Source organism: Dermacentor andersoni, chromosome 2 (assembly GCF_023375885.2).
Source record: "Dermacentor andersoni chromosome 2, qqDerAnde1_hic_scaffold, whole genome shotgun sequence".
Lineage (NCBI taxonomy): Eukaryota > Metazoa > Arthropoda > Arachnida > Ixodida > Ixodidae > Dermacentor > Dermacentor andersoni.
Window position 1 is genome coordinate 84,557,185 of NC_092815.1, and position 20,413 is coordinate 84,577,597.

A 20,413-nucleotide genomic window follows, 5' to 3' on the forward strand; every position below is an offset into this window, starting at 1 on the left:
CGATTATCAAGGTAAGATTTTATAAGGCTTCCACAGTGCCCTCGAATACCGTAGGTTTCAAGCTTATCAAGTAGAACTGAGTGAAGTATGCAATCAAATGCTTTAGTAAAATCAATATAAATACCAAGGACAATGTTCTTTATTTCAAATTGCGATAAAATAAATTCTTTTTGATGGAGTAGTGCTAATTCTGTAGACCGTCGTTTTCTAAATCCAAACTGCGCTGGAGAAATTAGGCTGTGCTTGTCAAAAAACTTCGAAACCTGCATTAGTATTAGCTTTTCTAGACAGTTTGAAAAAACAGGTAATATAGAAATGGGTCTGTAATTTTTAGTATCATTAACGTCACCTTTCTTGAACAATACCGACACTCTGGCTATTTGCATCCGTTTAGGAAAGATAGCGCTTGACAAAGATTAATAATATAGGTAATGTACGGGGAAATGATATTAAGCACATACTTGATAGGGCGAACCTGCATGCCTTCTGCATCGCAACTTGAGCTATTTCTTAGTGAAAGGAAAACTGATGTCACCTCGTGCTCAGTAAAGGGGTGAAGAAAGAGTGAAGATGAATTTCTGTTTGGCATAAATTCACTAATATCAGACGACGCACTACCACCAGAAAAGTTTACAAGGTAATCATTAAAAAACATTTGCAAGAGCACTTCCCGATACTTCGTTTCCACGAAGTATTAGAGTTTGTATTCGCGGAGCTGATTTTCGACGATTTAAGACATCATTTAACTTTTTCCATAAGGTATCAGGTTTGTTCAAACAACCCTCGAATTCTGCATGAAAATAGGACTTCCTATGCAATTTTAGTTCCTTATTTAGCTTGTTTCTATACGACTTGTATTCCTTTAATATACTTGGATCCTTAGTCTTGACGAACTTGTGATAGAGCGCATTTTTATAATTAATTCGTTTTAGCAATTCGGGGGTTATCCACGGCTTCCATGATTTTTTTTACCGGCAGGAAATAAGGCAGGAAAGGCGACATATGTCTTATTACGAGCGAAGCGGGCCATTTTACGGGCAGAATTTGTGTTTTAAAGCAGTTTTGTTTTGTTGCACAAGCTAAAGGTCGCATTGGCTTTTTCGTTCTTGTTCCTTTTTTTTTCTCTCTCTCTTTTTTTATTTTCGCATGCTTTCTTTTACCTAGAAAGGGAAGGGGTGGGAAAAAAGAGAGAAGGTACACTAAAAATAGCGCGCTGCAAACAACAGACACTGATATTTTCAAATGTGCCCCAAAACCGCGGCATTGGCATGCTAGCCGTAAGGTTCATCATTAAATAGTTAATCTAGGACTTACTACTATAGTTATTTTAAGAAATACTGAAGGCTTCTCCAGGTAGTTGTGACCAACATTCATCTGGTTCCATACGCACAGTGTGTTTAAATTTCTTCTTCTTTTCCTTAATTGGTGCATATTTTAGCTGGGAACTCTGCAGCTAGTCCTCTGCGACAAGTCTGAATCTAGGGGATTGAAGACAACATAACTTTTGCTGCCCAAGCTTCATGGCAGTGGCAGACATCATAATTTGCATAATAATAACGAATCCCGCTATTACCACTAATTATTTAACCTGTCAACCAATGATTTTATGCGCCATATTGTAACTGCAGAATTGAAGCCATTTAATAGTCAAAGCGTAACCTTTTGCTAACTTAGTGCCTAGAGCCATGCATTTGCGAGAACTACGGATTCACAATGTGACGTTCATTATCACGTATATGTTCGTCTCGTTCATTCATGAGTTTTTATACAAGACATAACAACGTGTTATGCCGTATTTAGCGGAGAGACCGGCTCTTTCATTCGTGGTAGCTCAGTGGATATGGCGTTCTGTTACTGAGCATGACTGCCAGTCGCATCCTAATGAGTGAAGAGTGCTAAAATGATCCGGGTCCCTCCGATACCACACCTTTCGTAGACCACTGTGCAGGTTTGTAACCTAAAACATCCTTAATAGCATTGTTAGCGCGCTTATAAATACTACGACGGAAAAATAAATTCAAAATTGCCGCGCTACAGAGTTGCTCAACATATCTGATGGTGAATTAGAATAGACTAAATGAACCAAACTAGTGTAAGCGCACGATGTCTAAAGCTTTGTGGCTGTTAGGTCAGAATTTCAATTAAATATCTCCCTATAGGTAACTAGTTCACTAGAGTTTTCCTTATGGCATCATATCCGGTAATAGGTAATGGCCTCTCTCTTTTCCGGATGAAGAGGGGTGGAAAGGAGGCTATTCTATGAGGAGGCACGCGAGGGGTGTTGGTGACAGCTGAGCGCTCGCGAGCGGAAGCACGTGAGTGCGTGAGAGGTGTTTCTGCGCGAGGATGACTGAGACGGACACAGCAGGTCTAGTGCCTTCAGACCAAGGCGTCGAAGGAGAACAAGATGACGTCGTCGTGCGCAGGCTCGGAAACTGCGCCAGCGTCTTTTGCGACCCGACTACGAGGGCACATCGCCTTATTGTACTATTCTTCCTATGTTTCCTAGCATTCGGTGAGCTTACTTTGTTTTCGTTGATTGCGGGCTCACTGAAACAAGTGCCTGTGCATCGACCCCCGTATCATTTAAAAACTCAATGAGTGCTTCCATACGGAGGCAGCAACCACCGCCTTTAAAGACTGTTATAATGCGAAAATATGTCGTGCGTACAACGAGGCTTGACACTGGACGGGAAACTTCGAAGCTGACATGACTGGTAACTTTCGTTGTGCTTATTGCAGCAATATTTTCGGTTAATCCTCTCTATCTCACTTGGACAGTTGTGTAGCCAGATTGGCATGCTCTAGCTCTTTATTATCGTCCATGTTTGACTGTGCGGCAAGGTCTCATTGGTGTTGTGTAAGTCGCGAGCCGCTTTATATATCACAGCTGCGCACACAAAAACACGCTATCAGGTAAACCAGAGGTCAGTTAGCACCTGCAAGCTAAAGTGGTCGTTACATTGAATAAAATGAGTTCATTTGTCTCGTGTTCATAACATCCGCCAACGCCTGCACAGGGTTCCTAGGAAAAATTGAAAGTGGAGCGGTCGTACGCCATAGAATGCAGAGATTTCTCGCCCGAAATCTTATCTTCGGAAAGCCTTCCTTTGTTTCTTTATCGTATCTGCACACGTAGACAATTGGTGGTTGCTATGATGTGTAGCCTCTCGTTGGTTGACTCATATAGGTCTATTATAAAGTCTTCTTTTACTGGTGCTCCTAAATGTGGCAAGATATGGTAGCATTTATGCTGTTTCTGCTATGTCTGGTTTAAGATGTAATAATTATCTTTGCATATGAAGTTATTCAGAGCTTGACCTTACTGTATTTATTGCCTGCCCCCTATTCTGCCAATCGACTGTATATTTTTCTCTTTCTGCATGTGCATAGGTAGCTACTACTGCTTCGACAACCCTGGTGCCTTACAGAGCCAAATAGAAAATGTAATGTCAATAAAAGCAGCAGACTTTAGCAGCCTATACTCATGGTACTCCTGGCCAAACACAGTCCTCTGCTTTGCTGGAGGCTTCCTCATCGACCGAGTCTTTGGCATCCGCCTTGGTGCCTTCCTCTTCTCATTCATTATCATCGTGGGCCAGGTAACCTTTGCCAATTTTTACATGTTCTGTTTGAATGTGGTTCAAATGCTAACCTGTGGAGCCGAAATTAAAATAACTAGGAACCTCAGGAGGATGCTATGAACTGGACAGCCAATAATAGAATGGGTAGTTATAAGCACAACTTAGGCGACAGAAAAACATCCATATGGATTCCAAAGCAAATGCAGGTAGACAAAACCACAGGCGAGATTTGAAGCTAGAGTAGGAGTTGAACATGTCACACAATGTGTACCGTTGGTCTTTTAAACTAAGATAATGGGCATTCATGGAATGGAGACGCATTGAAGGATGGTGGCGTAATAGGTGATGTGATAAAATTGGCAAATTTGCAGGCTTACAGTGGAGTTGCCTGACTCAAGACAGCAGTAAGTGTAGATCACTGGGAGAGGCCTTCATCCTGCCGCGGACCTAGAATAGGCTGATGTTGACCCACATTTCAAGAAACAGTCTACTGATTAACAGTCTACTGATTTTTAAACCCTATTTTGTGGCGGAATAAAAAGATAGAAGAGGAGGAGAAGGATGTTGTAGACTGTAGGCAAATCTGTCTCTGCAAGACATGCTGGCAATTGCTCTGCCCGAGCTCTTCCTTTCAAAAAACTTCATCACTTAGTCTGTCAACCGCTACTAATCACTGTCTTAGTTCAGATCTCCTAAAAACTTTAGGAGGAGCCGGGACACCTCCTTCCACAATGTCCGGTGCCCATGAGCAAACACCCTGTCGTTCACACGAGCATGTGGAGAGCCTAGACCCTGGAGTGCATCAAAGAAAAATTTGCGCTCTGTAACAAGTCCAGAACACTTCAATAAATAATGTTCAAGATCACCTAAAGTCTTACAAGTCACGCGTAATTGAGACGCAATTGGTCTGATCTTGTATAGCCATGCTGTAGTATGCGCTGACCCTGTGTGGAGGTAATGCAGCAGGGAGGCCTCTGGCCTGCTCAACCCCTTATCAACCTAAGAGGAAACACCATGTCATATACACCAGCATGTGGAGAGCCTAGACACTGGAGTGTGTCAGAGAAAAAGTTGCACTCTGTAACAAGTCCAGGACACTCAGCAAATAGTGTTCAAGATCACCTAAATTCTTGCAAGTTGCGCGTAATGGAGACGCAGTGGGTCTATCTTATATAGCCATGCCACAGTATGTGCTGTGCGGATGCAGTGCAGCATGGAGGCCTCTGGCCTGCTCTTCCCCTATGTCATGCAAGGGCTAGTGAGGTGGTGACCATAAGGGGCAGAAATGACTAGCGACGGGTTGTTTTAGAACAAGTTGTGGATCTCTAGGAGTCTTCTTTGTTAGTATGAATTCTAAGGTGCATTGAGCAAATCTATCAGCCTCATTTCCCACAATGCCTACATGCTACAAAAGCCACTGAAACTTTTATGATAAATCCAGAAATATGAAGGGACCACACATGCAGTGGTTACTTCTGAAAGCATGCGACAAATTTGGGAAAAACTTTTAATCCGCAAACTTTGTCAGATATAAGTGTATGGGAAATCACTAGCAATGCTATTTGAGACCTTTGGTGGCAGTGCACTCAAAAATTTAATTTGCTGCTTTGTCAGGAAGGAAAGGATTTTTAAACTACGCAATAAACGTCCAAGAAATATTTACATTTTAACTTCTTCCAGGCTTCTGCAAAAGCTAATAAGAAATATGCCGACTTCCTTTTTCACTCCAGCGTTTATTAGCACATTGTATTACATTGTGGTGGCCTTTTGCTACCTTGATGTACGCTCTTCTGGCCAAAAATAGTGCCAAGATGTCCGCTTAGCTTTAGGGCTTGAAGGTGTAAAACTATGCATTTCAGAGGGTTCCTCTGTGAGCAGTTCCAAGTTTTATAGGCACACACACTTGGCACCTTCTGCAGCATCCAACAATAACTACAAAACAGTTCTCTATTAATCAAAAATCCCACTAACACCTCCAAAGTATGCTCAACGAGGCAAGTTCATCAAAAGCCAAGAAGGCAGTTTTTGATTGGAAAGGAACAGAGCTCGCCTAAGGCCTTTGGAGTGTCAATAGAGGCAGGTGCCTGCTGGACTTTGCAGTTTAGCCTGCACTGCCGAGACGTGTTGGAAGTCAAGAAAGTGAGATTGCAAAAGATGATGCTCGAGGGTGCTGGAAAGGTGCACAAAGAGGAAGCACGTAAGAAACATGGGAGCTAAAATGCCAGGTGGACAGCAATTTACTCTAGTGTGTGTGTGTGCGTGTGTGTGTCTGTGGCCTGTGTGTAATCTGTACTTTGGGCAAAAGCCATTCCATTTTTCAGCAGAAGTTCTTCATAGCACAGGCACAATAACATGGCTATGAAAGCCTTAACAGTAGTGAGGTAACTTTTCATGAAATGCAGATTGATTGACAGATAGTTTGATGTACCAAAGCAACAAGCGGGTTATGAGAGGTGCAGTAGTTATATGCTCTGGAATAATTTCGATGGCCTGAAGTTCTCTAACACGCACCGAAAGCACCGCACATAAGCATTTTTCCTTTCTGCTTCTTTTGTAATGCAGCCACCATGATCGGGAATCAAATTCACAAGCTCCCGTTCAGCAGCACAAAACCATAACCTCTGAGCCACCTCAGCATTTCATAAAAAGTAAAATGTACTTGTCGGTGACTAAGGTGTGCATAAATATAAAAGATTATGTGTCATGGAAACCTACTTTAAATTTTTCAGTGCAATGTGACGTCACATTTTATTTTCAGCTGTGTATTCGTTTGTTTAGACAATTGTGCAAGAATAACACATTTTGTTGCATATTATTGGCCACAACAGTTGTGCAGGTTGATATGTGTGTGTGCTGTACTATTCACTTCAGATTGTCTTTGCTATGGGGGCCTTCGTCAACCGTTTCTGGCTAATGCAACTTGGAAGGTTCATTTTTGGGTGAGTATCTGCATGGAACTGACTTATACAGATTTTATTATATTTGGCAAGCACCCCCAACTTTCCCCAAGGCATTTTTCTTAGTGTGTTCATTAAGAAACCTGTTTAAGGGGAAGAAAACTTTAAAGAGAAAACTGTTGTGTTGTTGCTGGAGCAAGTTGGACACAAGACCAACAAAGTTGAGAGCAGATGTGGAACTGGGTTTATTTAGGGTGTAAAATTCAGGACGTGTTACGTAGGTGGCACGAACTGTTGGTTAATTTGAAAGACGTTGCATAGATGTCAGGAGAAGTGGAAGCAATGCTCATATATAACACTCCCTTCTTCAATACTAAACAAATTTAAATTGATAAAGTATTCTTGAACAACTCTACTTTCGTTGATTTCATGTTAATAGGCTGCCCATTTATTTATTCATTTGTGTGTTTATTTATTTATTTGTTTATTTATGTATTCATTCATTTAGTTCTTTATTTATTGAGCCTACATTAACTACTATTCGAAGAGAAAATGAAGGTGAAAGTTCCATTTCTTGAATTTTGTGCCAGTCCTCCAAAGCCATTTTATCACTGCAACGATGTCGCGGATTTCAAGGTATTATTTCGCACTTGGGACATTGTGATTCAGTAAAAGACTTCGTCTTCCTTACTTCTGTCCTTGGTTCAATTAGAATACAATGTAGTTCATTTTTACCGATATAGATGTGACTATGCCTGAGCAAACAGTGTCAAAATCTGTGATGTCACGATAACCTGCTGTGGTGATGCAGTAGCTTTGGTGTTGCGCAGCTGAGACAGAGGGCACGGGATCAAATCCCGGCTGCAGTGGCTGCACTTTGGTGGGGGTAAAATGCAAAAACCCTCAAGTGCGGTGTTTTGGGTGTACGTTAAAGATCTACAGGTGGTCAAAATTAATCCGTAGCCCCCCACTACAGCACGCCTCATAATGATATCATGATAATGATATCGTGGTTTTGATAACATAGAAGTGATATCGCCACTCGTCTTTCATTTTTGTCTTTTCTGACTTACCAAGCATCTCGCCAAAAATGCTTACCAAACATTTTTGGCATTGTAGAAGGGTAATTTACTAACACAGCTCAAATAATTTTTCTATTTAGTGTCCCTTTAAGGTAAGCAGCACACTTACTGCAGTTGCAGTAATCAAGTTCAAGGCCATAAGAATTCCGTAGATTATTTTTGTTCTATTTAGAGCTTTTATCTTTGCAGGGTTGGAGGTGAATCTCTGGCTGTCGCCCAGAACACCTACTCGGTGGCCTGGTTTAAAGACAAGGAGCTGAACACTGTGTTTGGCCTCCAGCTGAGCATCTCCAGGCTGGTTAGTGACCCACTTAAACATGTTTGGAATTTCACTGTTATGACGATGATTGTGCTGTTTGTTGCAACATAGCCTTCAGCATCCTCACGTAGTGTGTATGACTCATCAACAGAAGAGACATTCATCTTGCACGTATGTGTCGCTTTTTCTTGGCACAATGCCTGTGCAGTAGCAGGCGCCTTGGTAAGTACTATGGAAAGCATAAAAACACAGCCGAAAGGCAGCTTCCCTGGTAATACCTAATACAAATGGTAATATTAGTGTTTTTTTTTTTTTTTTACATTTCTCATTCAGCATTGCAGGTTAGCCTGCTGTGTATTGAATACATTTTCTTGTATTATTCGACTGTTTTTTTCTGTGGTCTTCCTGGCTAAATTTATATTATAGTGCTGCCTTCTCTCTACCACCCCATATACCTATGAGTTGTCTCAGTACTCTACAGTAAGCTATTAATTTGCATTTAGCGGCTTCATTGGATATGCCAATGCTCAGATAAGAGCACTGAAGAAGTAAGCGACGATAAGCACCCTAGAGAAGGTGGTTCCTGTGCTGATCACTCGCAAGCCGCAATATGATGCTGGTCGGTGATTGTTAACCATACAATAGCCTCGGAAATTAGGGAAATTTTATTAACTAGCTGACTTGCGGCATGTCTGTTCATACAAGTGCTCTTCTTGTATGGGGTCCATAACATAAAAAAATAGTTTGTCACCAGCATGACCGCATAGGTTTAAGCCATACTCCTAAATCGGCTAAGTAACTCTCATTAACATATAAATATTACACTTTGGAGGGTCACTAAAGAGCAATTCTGAATCTGTTTAGTCCGGTAAATTATCTTTCGAGAACTCCATTTCTGACCCAGTGTGGTGGTGCAGTGTCACAGCGTTGTGCTGCTATGCATGGGGTTGAGATTTCTATTTCAACATTTCGATAGGGGTGATGGTCAATGGTACCCATGTGCTTGGACTTGTGTGCATGTTGAAGAACCCCAGGTGATCAAAATTTATGTAGAGCCATCACTACAGCGTGCCTCATAATCAGGTCGTGCAGTTGTCACGTAAAACCCCAGAATGAAATTTCTTAACTTTTGAAATCTTTTTTTCACTCATCTGGCAGAAGAAAATTTTTTAATGCTGAAGAAAATGAAGGTCAAGCTCTCGTATTAATTTTGCACTAAAACCTGTGCTAGTGTCAGTATGGCATCGCAAATTTCAGTGTTTCTTTCTATTCTTCATGAGCTGGTTTACTGCAGGAAGGGTACTTGAAACTTGCTAGGTTGAGTGTTTGGTTCCTTTAGAATGCAGTTTAGTCTTTCCTTTCTGATAAAACAGTTTACTCGACCCAAGTATAAATTGTCATGGTACTCCATAACACCATGGTGAGCTGGTGGAGAAATTTTGGGACAGTGTCACCACCAACCTTTAATTTTTGTGTCATTTTCTTAGTGCTATTGCAGAAGCTTAATTTACTGACACCATAATGTTCCTGTGTAGTCTCTTTAATTATCCTCCACCATTAAATGAGTCTAGGCACAAAATAGCAAATAGTATTGTGTAGGCTCCTTTAAAGTGAACTCCTATACCCCAGTCACATGGGCACTTTCAAAGTCCTTTGAACCAAAGAACCTTTACCTCAAGGGAAGGTGTGCACTGTCTGATGGGCGCATCAAAGGAGGCCTAGCTGAAGGGAATTTTAAATCAAGGGAGCCCACGTTCGTCCTTTAAAATTTAAAGGGAATGCTCTTCGGCCTAGAGGGTGTCTGAAAGAAAAAATATTCGGTATAAAAACAGAAGTTCAATTTTTAGCAATTAAAACGAAGTTTCACTGTATTGTAGAAATTTCTAAGCCCTAAACGCTTTTATGACACCCGCAATCTCGGTCACAAACATGCCGGTACAGCAGGGCCGGCACACCTGCCATCGCCAACCGCGGAATCGATGCAATATGGGCACAGTGTGCACGTAGGTAACTGGCTGCTACGCATCAAAGTGTCCTCATTTTCCTTCTGCGCATCTTTAGCTTATTTCGTCCCTCGTCACTTTTGTGTTTTAGAATATGTTGCTGTTTTTGTTAAAAGCTTCTGCAGTGACCATCTGGAGACCGTATAGCATTGACACATATCTCTTGAAGTAATGTTCTTGTGAAAGCTCTGTGCTCCTTAACTTCAAAGGACCTTTAGTATGCCCATGTTACCAGAGTATTAGTCTTACTAGCTGACCATTTTGGGGTAATTTGTTTAATATCCCATAGGTTGGAGTGTACTTTCATTCACTGAACATTTGATGAGACAGATTTTTGGGATTTCTTTGTGGATGGTTTGGAAGAGCACCAACCATATAGTAATACATTGAGGCACAGCATTCCCTACTTGTGGAAATGTTTGCTGCCACTTGTTTACCCGAGTATTCTGTTTGCAGGGAAGTACAGCCAACTTTATGACCATGCCATTCCTGTACGCAGCTGTGGCCAAGTTGTACCCCGGTGTCACAGGGTTGGGAGTAGCACTCCTCATTGGTGAGTGAGTGAATGGACTGCTGAACGCTTTTGCTTTCTTAGGCAGAGTGATGAATGGTGGCTCCTCTGGCTGTTGCCGCTGCCTCATTACTTATGCTTGACAATAGTGTATACACACTGCTTATCACACAGAGGCACTACCATTCCTTCTTCTTTCTTTGCCACGCAGTGTGGTAATGGATACAGGTTAATAAAATGTCTACCGTAAAATCTCTTTAATTTGCCCTTCACAGGACTGGAAAAAAGATGTCAAAATTAACCGAATGTAGAATTATTGACTGTATCAAGAAAACAAACACGCTTAACTACATCGAGATGCCCTTATTTATTTACTGAACGCTTGTTTGCATCTTGAACAAAATCTACCAGGAAGCTGCAATTCTCACCATTTCATTTATTTACTCTCAATGCCTTTCGGCACTGGAGAGAAAGGGGCAGAACAAGTTATAACGGGTCATCACATAATTATGATTTGAACAATGAAGGGTTTGTGATCGAGACGATGGAGGACAGCAGGTGGTTCTGTTCCAAGCTGCATCTTTGCACGACTGAAGTGTAGAGCTGTTTTGTTGAGTACCTTGGTACACTGACGTTTAGCTGGTGGTCAATTCTTGGCGAGATGAAGCAGGGAAACTAAAAAGGATTTGTTTTTCACTTGGGCTACTATAATAGATTTTACGAAAGATGTAGATGATAGTGATGCCACATCACAAGGAGTGGTCTAATGCTTTCTTCATTTGTGAAACACTTGCAAAACGAGAGAAGTTGGAATCGATGAAGTGTGCAGAGCAATCCTGCTGCTGCATCTCGTGACTGATAAGCACTTGCAGTGGCGCGAGACAAGTGTCTTGATCATCAGTGTAACACATTCCCATTATTCTGTCATCAGTGAGCTGGCTGGTAACTAATCATACTATCCTATGGTACTGGCAAATTTGACGCCACCACTGTAGATGAACTTGTGGTTGCTCTTGTCGAGAACACAAATGGTGACCACACAGTCCTAATGGCAGTGGTCAATGCAATTTCATGCATGGTGATAAATGCAAAAATAAAAGGGTGCTTTAGAAGAACTTCTTGCTAGGCTAGTTGGTGCATTGCTTTGAAGAACCAAGTTGTGCATTCAAAAAAGACAACCACAGGAAAAGGCGACAGAGATGGAAAAAGTGCAAACTACCAACAGTTTGCGCTCTTTCCATCTCCGTTGCCTTTTCCTGTGGTTGTCTTTTTCGAATGCGCAACTTGGTTCTTCTAAACAAAAAGGTGCAAAGCCTGCTAGGCGTTTATGTCAATCTTGTATGGTTCCTGCTGGTGACAATGGCAATGTGGTCTTTGCCACATTGTATCATTTGGATTCTAATGCAGGCTGTGCTGCTTTTGCTCTCTTTTGGTGCATGGCATGCTTTGGGAGTGACCTGAATCAACTAGTACACTGCCAAATACATTTGAACATTGCTGTCATTATGTGCCCATCGAAGTTCATCGAAAATGTAAAAAACTTCCTGTTATTGTCACTATGTATTTTTATTCTTGCCACCCCTTATGTAACGCTCCATTTATTGGAGCCTTTAAGGTAATAAAATGAAATGAAATGAACTAATGAGAGTTTGATGTCATAAATGCATAATGCATGCACTTTCCAGGACCGTGAACTTATTCTTAATTATCAGATTTCTGAATTAATAAAGGTCAAATTAACAAGATCTTAATGTTATAATTTTTATGATAAGGTTTTGAGCAGAAGTTGAAAGTACATAAAAATGTATCAGAATGCTTGCACAAACACGGTTGCTTCTGAATTTATAAAGATGCATGTTGTACTTGCAGGCCAGTGTGACATGCAAATAGCTTCCAAGTCAGAAAGTAGACTGTCATGCTTCTCTGTTCATTGCCATTAGCAAATATGTGTTGATAAGGAAGTTTGTCTAACACACACACACACACACACACACACACAGCAACTGTCTGTTTACGTGTCAGTGTCGCAATGCACACTTGAGTAATGACTCGCTAAAGTTTCATTTCCATTTGTTTCATTTCTTCATGATAGTACATGATGAGATAGTCTGAATGTGCTTCACTCTCTACATTTGACACTGAGGTACTCACTGTGGCTTGAAGCTCTTGAGGTGAACGCGTGTGTGGTGTTACATATATGTAATCATCCATGCTGATGCTTCTGTAAGGTTAGTGAACCTCCAGCATGCTTCTTCTTGTCAATCTCTACTTTTGTTTTCAGCTGCCTCCTGGTGTGTGATGTCGATGCTGTGTGCAGTCGTGCTGGCTGTTCTTGACCGCAGAGCGCAACGTATTATGGGACGTGAAGATGCCATGACTGGTGCGTACTCCTGTAGTGCTATGAGGACAGACTGAACTGCCATGCCCGATTTCTTGAAAGGAAAAATTGTCATCGACCCGACTGTAGCATGAAGCTGCAAAGGCAAACCAATGCAGGTTTCACGGAAAGGAAGCCTTGCAGTTCAAGAAAAATTCATCCTGGTCAGCGGATCACTCCCAGGACCAATGCCTTTCCGAGCAATCGTTTTACCATTTGAACTAATGAGGAGGCTATCGGATCAGGGTGAGGCCGAATGACTGGTCAGCTCAAAGCAGAGGGACGCTGAATATGGCAAATCAATATGGACAGTGCTCCACCTTATGGACTTTCGCAGAACTGATTTGCCATATTCAGTGTCCCTGTGCTTCCACTTGTTGATTAATTCGGCCTTGCTATGCAATCTGCTAGCCTCTTGATTAGCTTGTATGGTGTAGTGACAGCCTGAGAAAGGCGTTGGTCCCACGTACAAACCCGGACCCATACAAATGGTCTTTCAGTTGTGAAGCTTTTTTTCTAAAAAATCTGTATGGTTTTCCTTTGTGACTTCGTGCTACAGATGTGTGGATGACAACTTTTTTCGTTTTGTGAACCTTCCTCTAGCTTGCAAGCTTCTGCTGAGCTGATTTGCCATATGCCTGATTTCTTGTTCTTTACTTTTTGTCTGAATGTGTACATCTACATTTCCAGACCACAAGTCTTCTTACTTCCTGTAAATATAGAGGACATGTCTCCTATACTTTTCATGATAGTAGTTTTAACCATCCATTTGGAAAGCTGCTCATATGGCTCAAGACTGCCAAGACAGAAGTTTAGTCTCAACTCTCCTGTTGCAGTAATTATTGAGCCAGTAATACAGCTGGCAGTAATGTGACATGACAAATAGTGACAGCATGGCATAAGTACGGATCGTGGCCTACACGAATATAAACCATGATGCTTACATTGGTGAATTTCAGTATATTTCATATATATGTACACATACACAAGTTTCAGCCAGACTCCAGTTGAAACGTAAATAAATCGCTTCATACGTGTCTACTTCACTGTGAATATATATAGAGAGAGAGTTAAACCTCGATATAATGAAGTCAGTAAAATCTGCAGTTTGCTTTGTTATATTTAAATTACATTTCATTCAATCAATCACAGTTGCTGAAATTTCTTACATGGAAGGCGCCGCAAAATGTTCTGAATAGTTCGGCAATTGGAAAAAAAATTCAGTGATAAAAATAACTGTTGAATTGGTGTTGGTGACAAAAGTTAGTTTCATGCCATGTCGACGATGCCTTCACATCAGTAGTACGAAGCGAAGCCAGCCATGTTTTCGTGTCCATTCCGCCCTTGCAGCCCATAGTGTCATTCGCAGTGGGACAGTGCTATCATGAAAAGCACTGGCAGCAGGGAACGAATGCTTTGTCTCCCTTTTGCTTCAATGCATCTCTGAAACTACAGATTGCACAACATCCAGCACTAAATGCGCATGATGCCAAGACATCTCAGCTCACCCAGTCTGCAAGCACGGCAGATTACCTCAAGAATGGGGCGCATGGGCTGTGTATGCACTCAGCCATGCTGATAGCCATGTGTGGCCATGGCTGTGCTAGAAAAGGAGGTGTGCGCCAACATGCACCCAACTCCCGCCCTCACACGGGCTTCATCACATGCTCACTCCCCCCTGCCCCTTTCCCTTAGCTCTTACGGGAAAATGGCACTCATCAAGCCACCATCCTTCTCGGCTCACCTTCGCAAGCTTTCACTCGCACCTAAAGCATTCAGCACACAGGGCGTGATAGGATCTTATCACGCTGACTTCATATGAAACATAAATCTGCTTTGCTTCGGCAGTCACTCTTGGTTGCGCGATGCATGATTTGAAAGGTGCGTTGAAAGCAGCTGCATGTACAGTCAACCATTTGACTATCTGCATTGCAGAAGTTTCTATTGTCTCGGTGTTCCTTCACAGCAGCAGTGAAATTTCATCATACTGAAATAGTGTATAAACACACATCACTATTTTGAGAATTTTATTACAGTATTGAAGTTCATTGCATCAAGATTTAAATCTATATACACACACACACTATGCAAAATTGTAATAGCCTCGGATGAGGCCTGCAAAAGGGGTATTTTTAAATAAATAAGTGATGCACAAGAAGACATCGCTCAGCACATCATAGTGGTAATCCTGAAAGCTGGGCATGTCTACACCCCCTTATTAAGCTTAAGTTCACCAGGCTGTCGCATAGAATTTGTCTTAACGTCAATTTTTCCTGTATACTGATTTGAAGTTCCTTTGCATACCATGTGGTACAGTCAAACCTAGATATATCGAACACAGGTATATAGAATTATTGCATATATCAAACCCTTTCTATATCACCTGGAAAATCACATGCATATTTAATTTTTTATTTCTAACGGGGTTGAACGTAAAATGGATATATCGAACTCCACCACCCCACACCACGTGCACTCTGTTGACAGGCGGCAAGCTTTCCTGCAACACCCTCGGAGGTAGCAGTGGTGTGATGGGCATTCCTGACTGCTGCACACTATAGCTGCACAGGTCGATTGCGCTGAGGGCGACATTTGAACGTAGCTGCGTATGCACGCAGCAGCTTTGCTAGTTCGACAACGTCAACGACACATTGCATTTGCCACACTGACTCCTCCTCTGTGCCTGCCGCGCCTCGCAAGGAATGGCGGTTTGCTTCCACAAAGATGTGCAACAGCGCGCATTCACTGGTCTCACTCATAGATGCCATGGCAAACACCACTTAATACTTTGCTATTGACAGGGTTTCAAAATGCTTTGATTGATGGTCATGGAGACTGCAGCAGAAGTAGTGGGCAAACAAAGATGCTGCTGAAGTCGATCCCACAAGCACTGATGTTGCCCTGCTGCCAACTTCAGTTGAGGCTGTTGCTGCTTTGGCCCTTCTACGCCGCTACTGTGGTGCAATAGAAGGCATCAGCCTATTGCTTGTGGATCGCTTAGACTATGTTGAGGATGCCATGGTTTAGCACGTGGCTGCCAATAAGAAGCAGGCTACACTGCTGCAGTACTTTCAGCCAAAGAAATAAATCCTTTGTGTGAAGCTTCAAGTGAGTATTTACTGCGACACGATTGGTTCATTGATTGATTTGTACAAGTTCTTTACCCGTTTTTTGTGTGATTTATATATTGAATTCTGTCTATATTGAACTATTTCGCAATCACTGCGCTGTTCAATATATCGAGGTTCGGCTGTATATGACACGATAATAGGAGCCAGCTTGATGGGAAAAAAGATTATTGGGATACTTCTTGTCATTTAAAGTGTTGGCAAGTTTAGTGAAAGGAGCAGAGATATGGAGAACGAAGAAGTGATTGCTGAAATTGGAAGTGGGCCCTTACTATTGTAATGATAGCTGTTTCACTCAAGGCTCTTCAGCTTGAATAGCGCGTATGGGGAGATGTAAACTGGTTTTTGAAGGAGCTCATGCCTGCCTGCTGTATCCCACTTCCACACGTACCTGATCCCGTTTCCAATTTTCAGCCATAGCAGTACTCACTATATGTTCCAGAAACCTGAATATATCATGGGTCTTTGTCCATGATTAATACAAGGTTGATGGTCTGCACATGCACAGAGATATTTAGCAAATGAAGCATGTGAGCCTTTAAATTGTTTACCTGTACTTTAAGTTTTTGTCAGCCAGATGTTAGCATACATAACATTTGTTAGTACCTAGTGCTAGCCTAATAGTGATCTTTGTGCAGGTGAGGTGGTGAAGCTGAGTGATGTGCGCTACTTTCCCAAGACCTTCTGGCTTCTGTGCTTCATCTGTGTGTCATACTATGTCACCATATTTCCCTTCATTGGCCTGGGAACGTGAGTATTATTCAGAGTAGCAATCTCTTCCATCATTTCAGAGGTTTAGTTGAACGTTGCTTACACTCCGTTCTACCCAGATTTCATGTGCCAGGGCACTACAGGGAACTGCATTGAGTTGGAATCTTTGATAACTACTTCTTATCGAGATGTGAGCAATTCAGTGCCAACTTCATTGCAAAATGACAAATAGGACAAGTGGGTGCACGCTGATGCTCTGCTCACCCAGCTTCCTACGATGGGAAGCATTCTAGCTTTCCACTGAAGTTCCAGCTAAGCAGCTGCGTGCAAATTACTAGAATACAACGGTCTGAACGGAGCAGACTGTAAACTCTCAGCTAAATTTCTCTATTACTTGCTTCTGAAAAGCCACTATTCTGCCTTGTATTGGCATTTCACTATGACTTGTGTCGAGTGCATTTCTCTCTAGTTGCTAAAGGAGGAGTTGTAGAGAATAGGTAGAAATATAAGTAGTCATGGATGTTGAAAACCTAGCCTTGCAAAAGTATAAAAGTATACTGACACAACTGCGCTTTCCAAACACTCCTTTCTGATTGGTCAATAGGTGTTCAGTAAGGCAGATGCTTGGTGTAAGTGAGATCACAGAACAGCATCTATATAAAAAAACTGGGCATTTACCATCAGCATTATTTTTTCCCAACAGGGTCTTCTTTCAGAGAAAGTACCAGTACTCTGCCGTTGCAGCAAACTCAGTTGATAGGTGAGTTGGCTTAGAATGTGCTGTTTTACTCTTGCATGGATGTGAGCTTTATTTTCTGTATGGTTGCAAGGAAGGTGCTTGTCACAGAGGTCAATTCCTATTTTGTACTTAATTGTTACACTTGGACCAGCAGTAGACTATTTTGACAGGCTCTTGGGTATTGGTGTGTCTGTTACGACAGGTGTTTCATGCACAGTATCCTTGGCCATGACTCAGTACGCCACTTTAGCTGTGTGACTGCCATGAAATGATTCAGTATTTAAAGTTAGCATTGTTTACATGGACTCGAGATGGCTGATTCACTAAGGGGTGAGCCTGAATAGCAAGACCTATGCACATGTGCATCATTTGTGAGCTTCTCGCACTCTGCTTTAAAATTATGAAAGCAAGGACAGAGACGTCAGTGAGTTCAGAGACTGCTGGAGTTATTGTTTACAATAAGTTTTTGCCATCTCATTTCTGCCTTAATTTAAGGAACTTCTTGAAGCCTACAATTATTATAGGTACCATCTGCAAACTTATTTTGGCTGCATTTTCATGAGTGCAACATGGCCACAAAAATATTGCCAAGTCTGACCTTTTGAGGCCTTAAGAATTATGTACAATGCAGCTTTTCTTAACAGAACCTCAAAAGACAAGAAATATTCGTTGCATTTACCTGGCTTTGTGTTTACCATGAGAATGGGTCACATGGCATGCAGGGCACCGTTTTTATAACTCCACATATATTATTTTAGGTTACAGAACAAGCATACACTATTTGTACACATATCAAACCTTAGTTCACAATTGATGTTAGCTCTGAAAAATAATTCATGGCCATATCTATTCATTCAAAGATTAGGAAAGTCAAAAAAAGAAAAGAAGCTGCTTTTTTTTTTTTTTACCTGTGCTTACTTAGTCTTTTAGCCACCTCTTCATCCTGTGATTTCTTTTTCTTTCTTTTTTTAATTTGGACAACCCTTAGGAGGTGACATGCACCATATTGCAAATGGAATTTTTGTGAAGTGGCTGCCCTAGAAGTTATATTGTGCAACATCTCCAGTGATGAGAAACAGTGCAGATGCTGCAGTAATGCCACCAGAGCGGTAGTGCCCAAGGTGCATATTGTTTCAAATAGAGGAATGAAGGCTTTCGAGCTGCCACCACAGAAAGGAAAGAGATCCTCTGCAGGATGTATGCCAATCTTTGCAATTGATACATTAAAAACAGCAAAGCTGTATAAGTGCATTCTCACACCCTCCAGAAGTACTAGGGGTCTGTTTTGTGGCTGTTCTTAGTAGTGATTCATCAGCAAAGCCATGGTACGACTGCTTAAGGGCTCCCGCACTGGCTGCATTACCGGACCATGCCAGCAGCTTTTACCATCGCAACCGTACAAACTCCTAGCTCACCTCCAACGTGGAGCCAGTAAAACTTGACATGAGAAACAAAAATTACGAATTACTGTCCAAAAAAAAAATAATAATAATAATAAAGAAAAGTGTGCCAAGAAGTCTTCATCCATTTCAGTTATGTATACACTAAGTAACATTAATTTTATAATGGCTGATAATTGCTTTCTAAAGCAAAAATTTGGGACTCCAATGCCGTTTACATTGCTGACGGTTGACACCAAGCACACCGCCGCACAGCAACCTTCACTGCACTAATATAGCTGCGAAACTTCCCTTAACTCTTTAATGACAGCAGATATATATCTAAATGTGCAAAACACAGAGAATAAGCATAATCAGCAAAAATAAAAATATATTTTACTGAAGCTTCTTCAGCAGCAGGTGGGTAACCCCCAGACAGAAAACTGGAAGTGGACTTCATCCCAATCCACCTGAGGCTTTGTTTAGAGCTTGCACAGACAGCTTTCGTCGTATGCGAACCATCAATGCACATTTCATCTGCTTTGCATCGCATGTACGAAACCCCCACAGCCAGAGATCTTGCATCAGCCTGTCTCCTGTGACAGCGCTTTCAAAAGAAAGCGAGTCGCGTGCCAAACTTCTTACTTATCCTTTGTTCCTGCTCCAAACCAACAATTGACGCATGCTGCATGTCATACAGTGTCGGCTGAAGTCATTTAGTCAGAAATAGAGTACTCAATATCGAAATTAGCAAGAAAAGAAAATTGTCCAGTATGTTGCCTGTAGTCAGCAGTCTTCAATAAAGGGCCAATGGCTTCACTGTTGAAGTAGCACTGTTGCGTACTACAGTGACACTTGCTGTTTTGGTCGCATTTGAAGTTTCATTTTTTACAAGGATCCATTTCGTTTTAAATTTCTTTCTACATTATTATGGATATGACACGACCTGTCCCAGAATATAGTGACAATGTAAAAGAAATATCAGGGATAAAAGATCCTGCGCATTGCTTCTGCTGCATAAGCAGTGGTAGTTGCTGGGTTTTCAGTCATACATTCAGTTGCCTCTAATTAGTGCATCCTCGCCATTAAAATTGTGTGGTGCAAACCAATGAAGATAGGTCTTCCCCAACGTCGCCCTGCAGCATCTGTTTCACAACACCTTCACAGCATAGACCTGAAGAATTTCATTTTGTAGAATGTCGAGCTAGGCAAATGGTTGGCTTCCTTCTATAGTTCAACCTTCTTTTGTAGCACTACTGCATCAAATAACAGATAATAAACCTTCCTTTATATTCACAGCATAGTTTCAAAAATCACATGAGGTGCATTTTTGAGCTTGGAATTGGAGAAGAAGAAAAGCACAGTGTATGCTCCATGTAAAAATACCATTTACTGCCAGTCCATCTTTCTCTATGCAATTTTTAATTTTTTACAGTGTCCCTTACCTCATTTCGGCTTTTGCCTCACCCGTCTTTGGCATCCTGGTGGATTTGCTGGGTAGAAACCTGATCTGGGTCACAGCGGCGGTCTTTGGAACACTTGCTGCTCACGGGCTGCTTGCCTTCACCTTCCTCAACCCCTGGATTGCCATGGTAATTGTGATGCATAGTCTGCTTCGTGTTTTTACCGCAGAATCAGTTTTTGTCTAGGTCTTCTACCCGCTTTTTTTTTACACGAATGCAGCAGAAGTTGTCATCACCTGACGTGGCGGCACCTGGCCTGCCTAGGTGCCCGCTTCAGGTG

At 41.8% G+C, this 20,413-nt stretch overlaps 1 protein-coding gene across 2 annotated transcripts in view; it reads left to right on the plus strand.

The window, feature by feature from the left end:
• The first annotated feature begins 2,252 nt into the window (after positions 1-2,252).
• The window catches only part of LOC126541724 (lysosomal dipeptide transporter MFSD1-like), a 36,117-nt gene continuing 17,956 nt past the window's right edge, over positions 2,253-20,413 (plus strand). The window contains exons 1-9 of one of the 2 annotated variants that reach the window (XM_050188630.3): positions 2,253-2,515; positions 3,394-3,602; positions 6,456-6,523; positions 7,753-7,861; positions 10,282-10,378; positions 12,618-12,716; positions 16,480-16,591; positions 17,256-17,312; positions 20,106-20,262. In XM_050188630.3, coding sequence (XP_050044587.1) covers positions 2,347-2,515; positions 3,394-3,602; positions 6,456-6,523; positions 7,753-7,861; positions 10,282-10,378; positions 12,618-12,716; positions 16,480-16,591; positions 17,256-17,312; positions 20,106-20,262 — 1,077 coding nt within the window. In that variant the 5' untranslated portion in view covers positions 2,253-2,346. Of the gene's footprint in view, positions 2,516-2,695; positions 2,718-3,393; positions 3,603-6,455; positions 6,524-7,752; positions 7,862-10,281; positions 10,379-12,617; positions 12,717-16,479; positions 16,592-17,255; positions 17,313-20,105; positions 20,263-20,413 lie in introns of those variants that run through there. The other variant, XM_055076882.1, reaches the window with a different exon arrangement.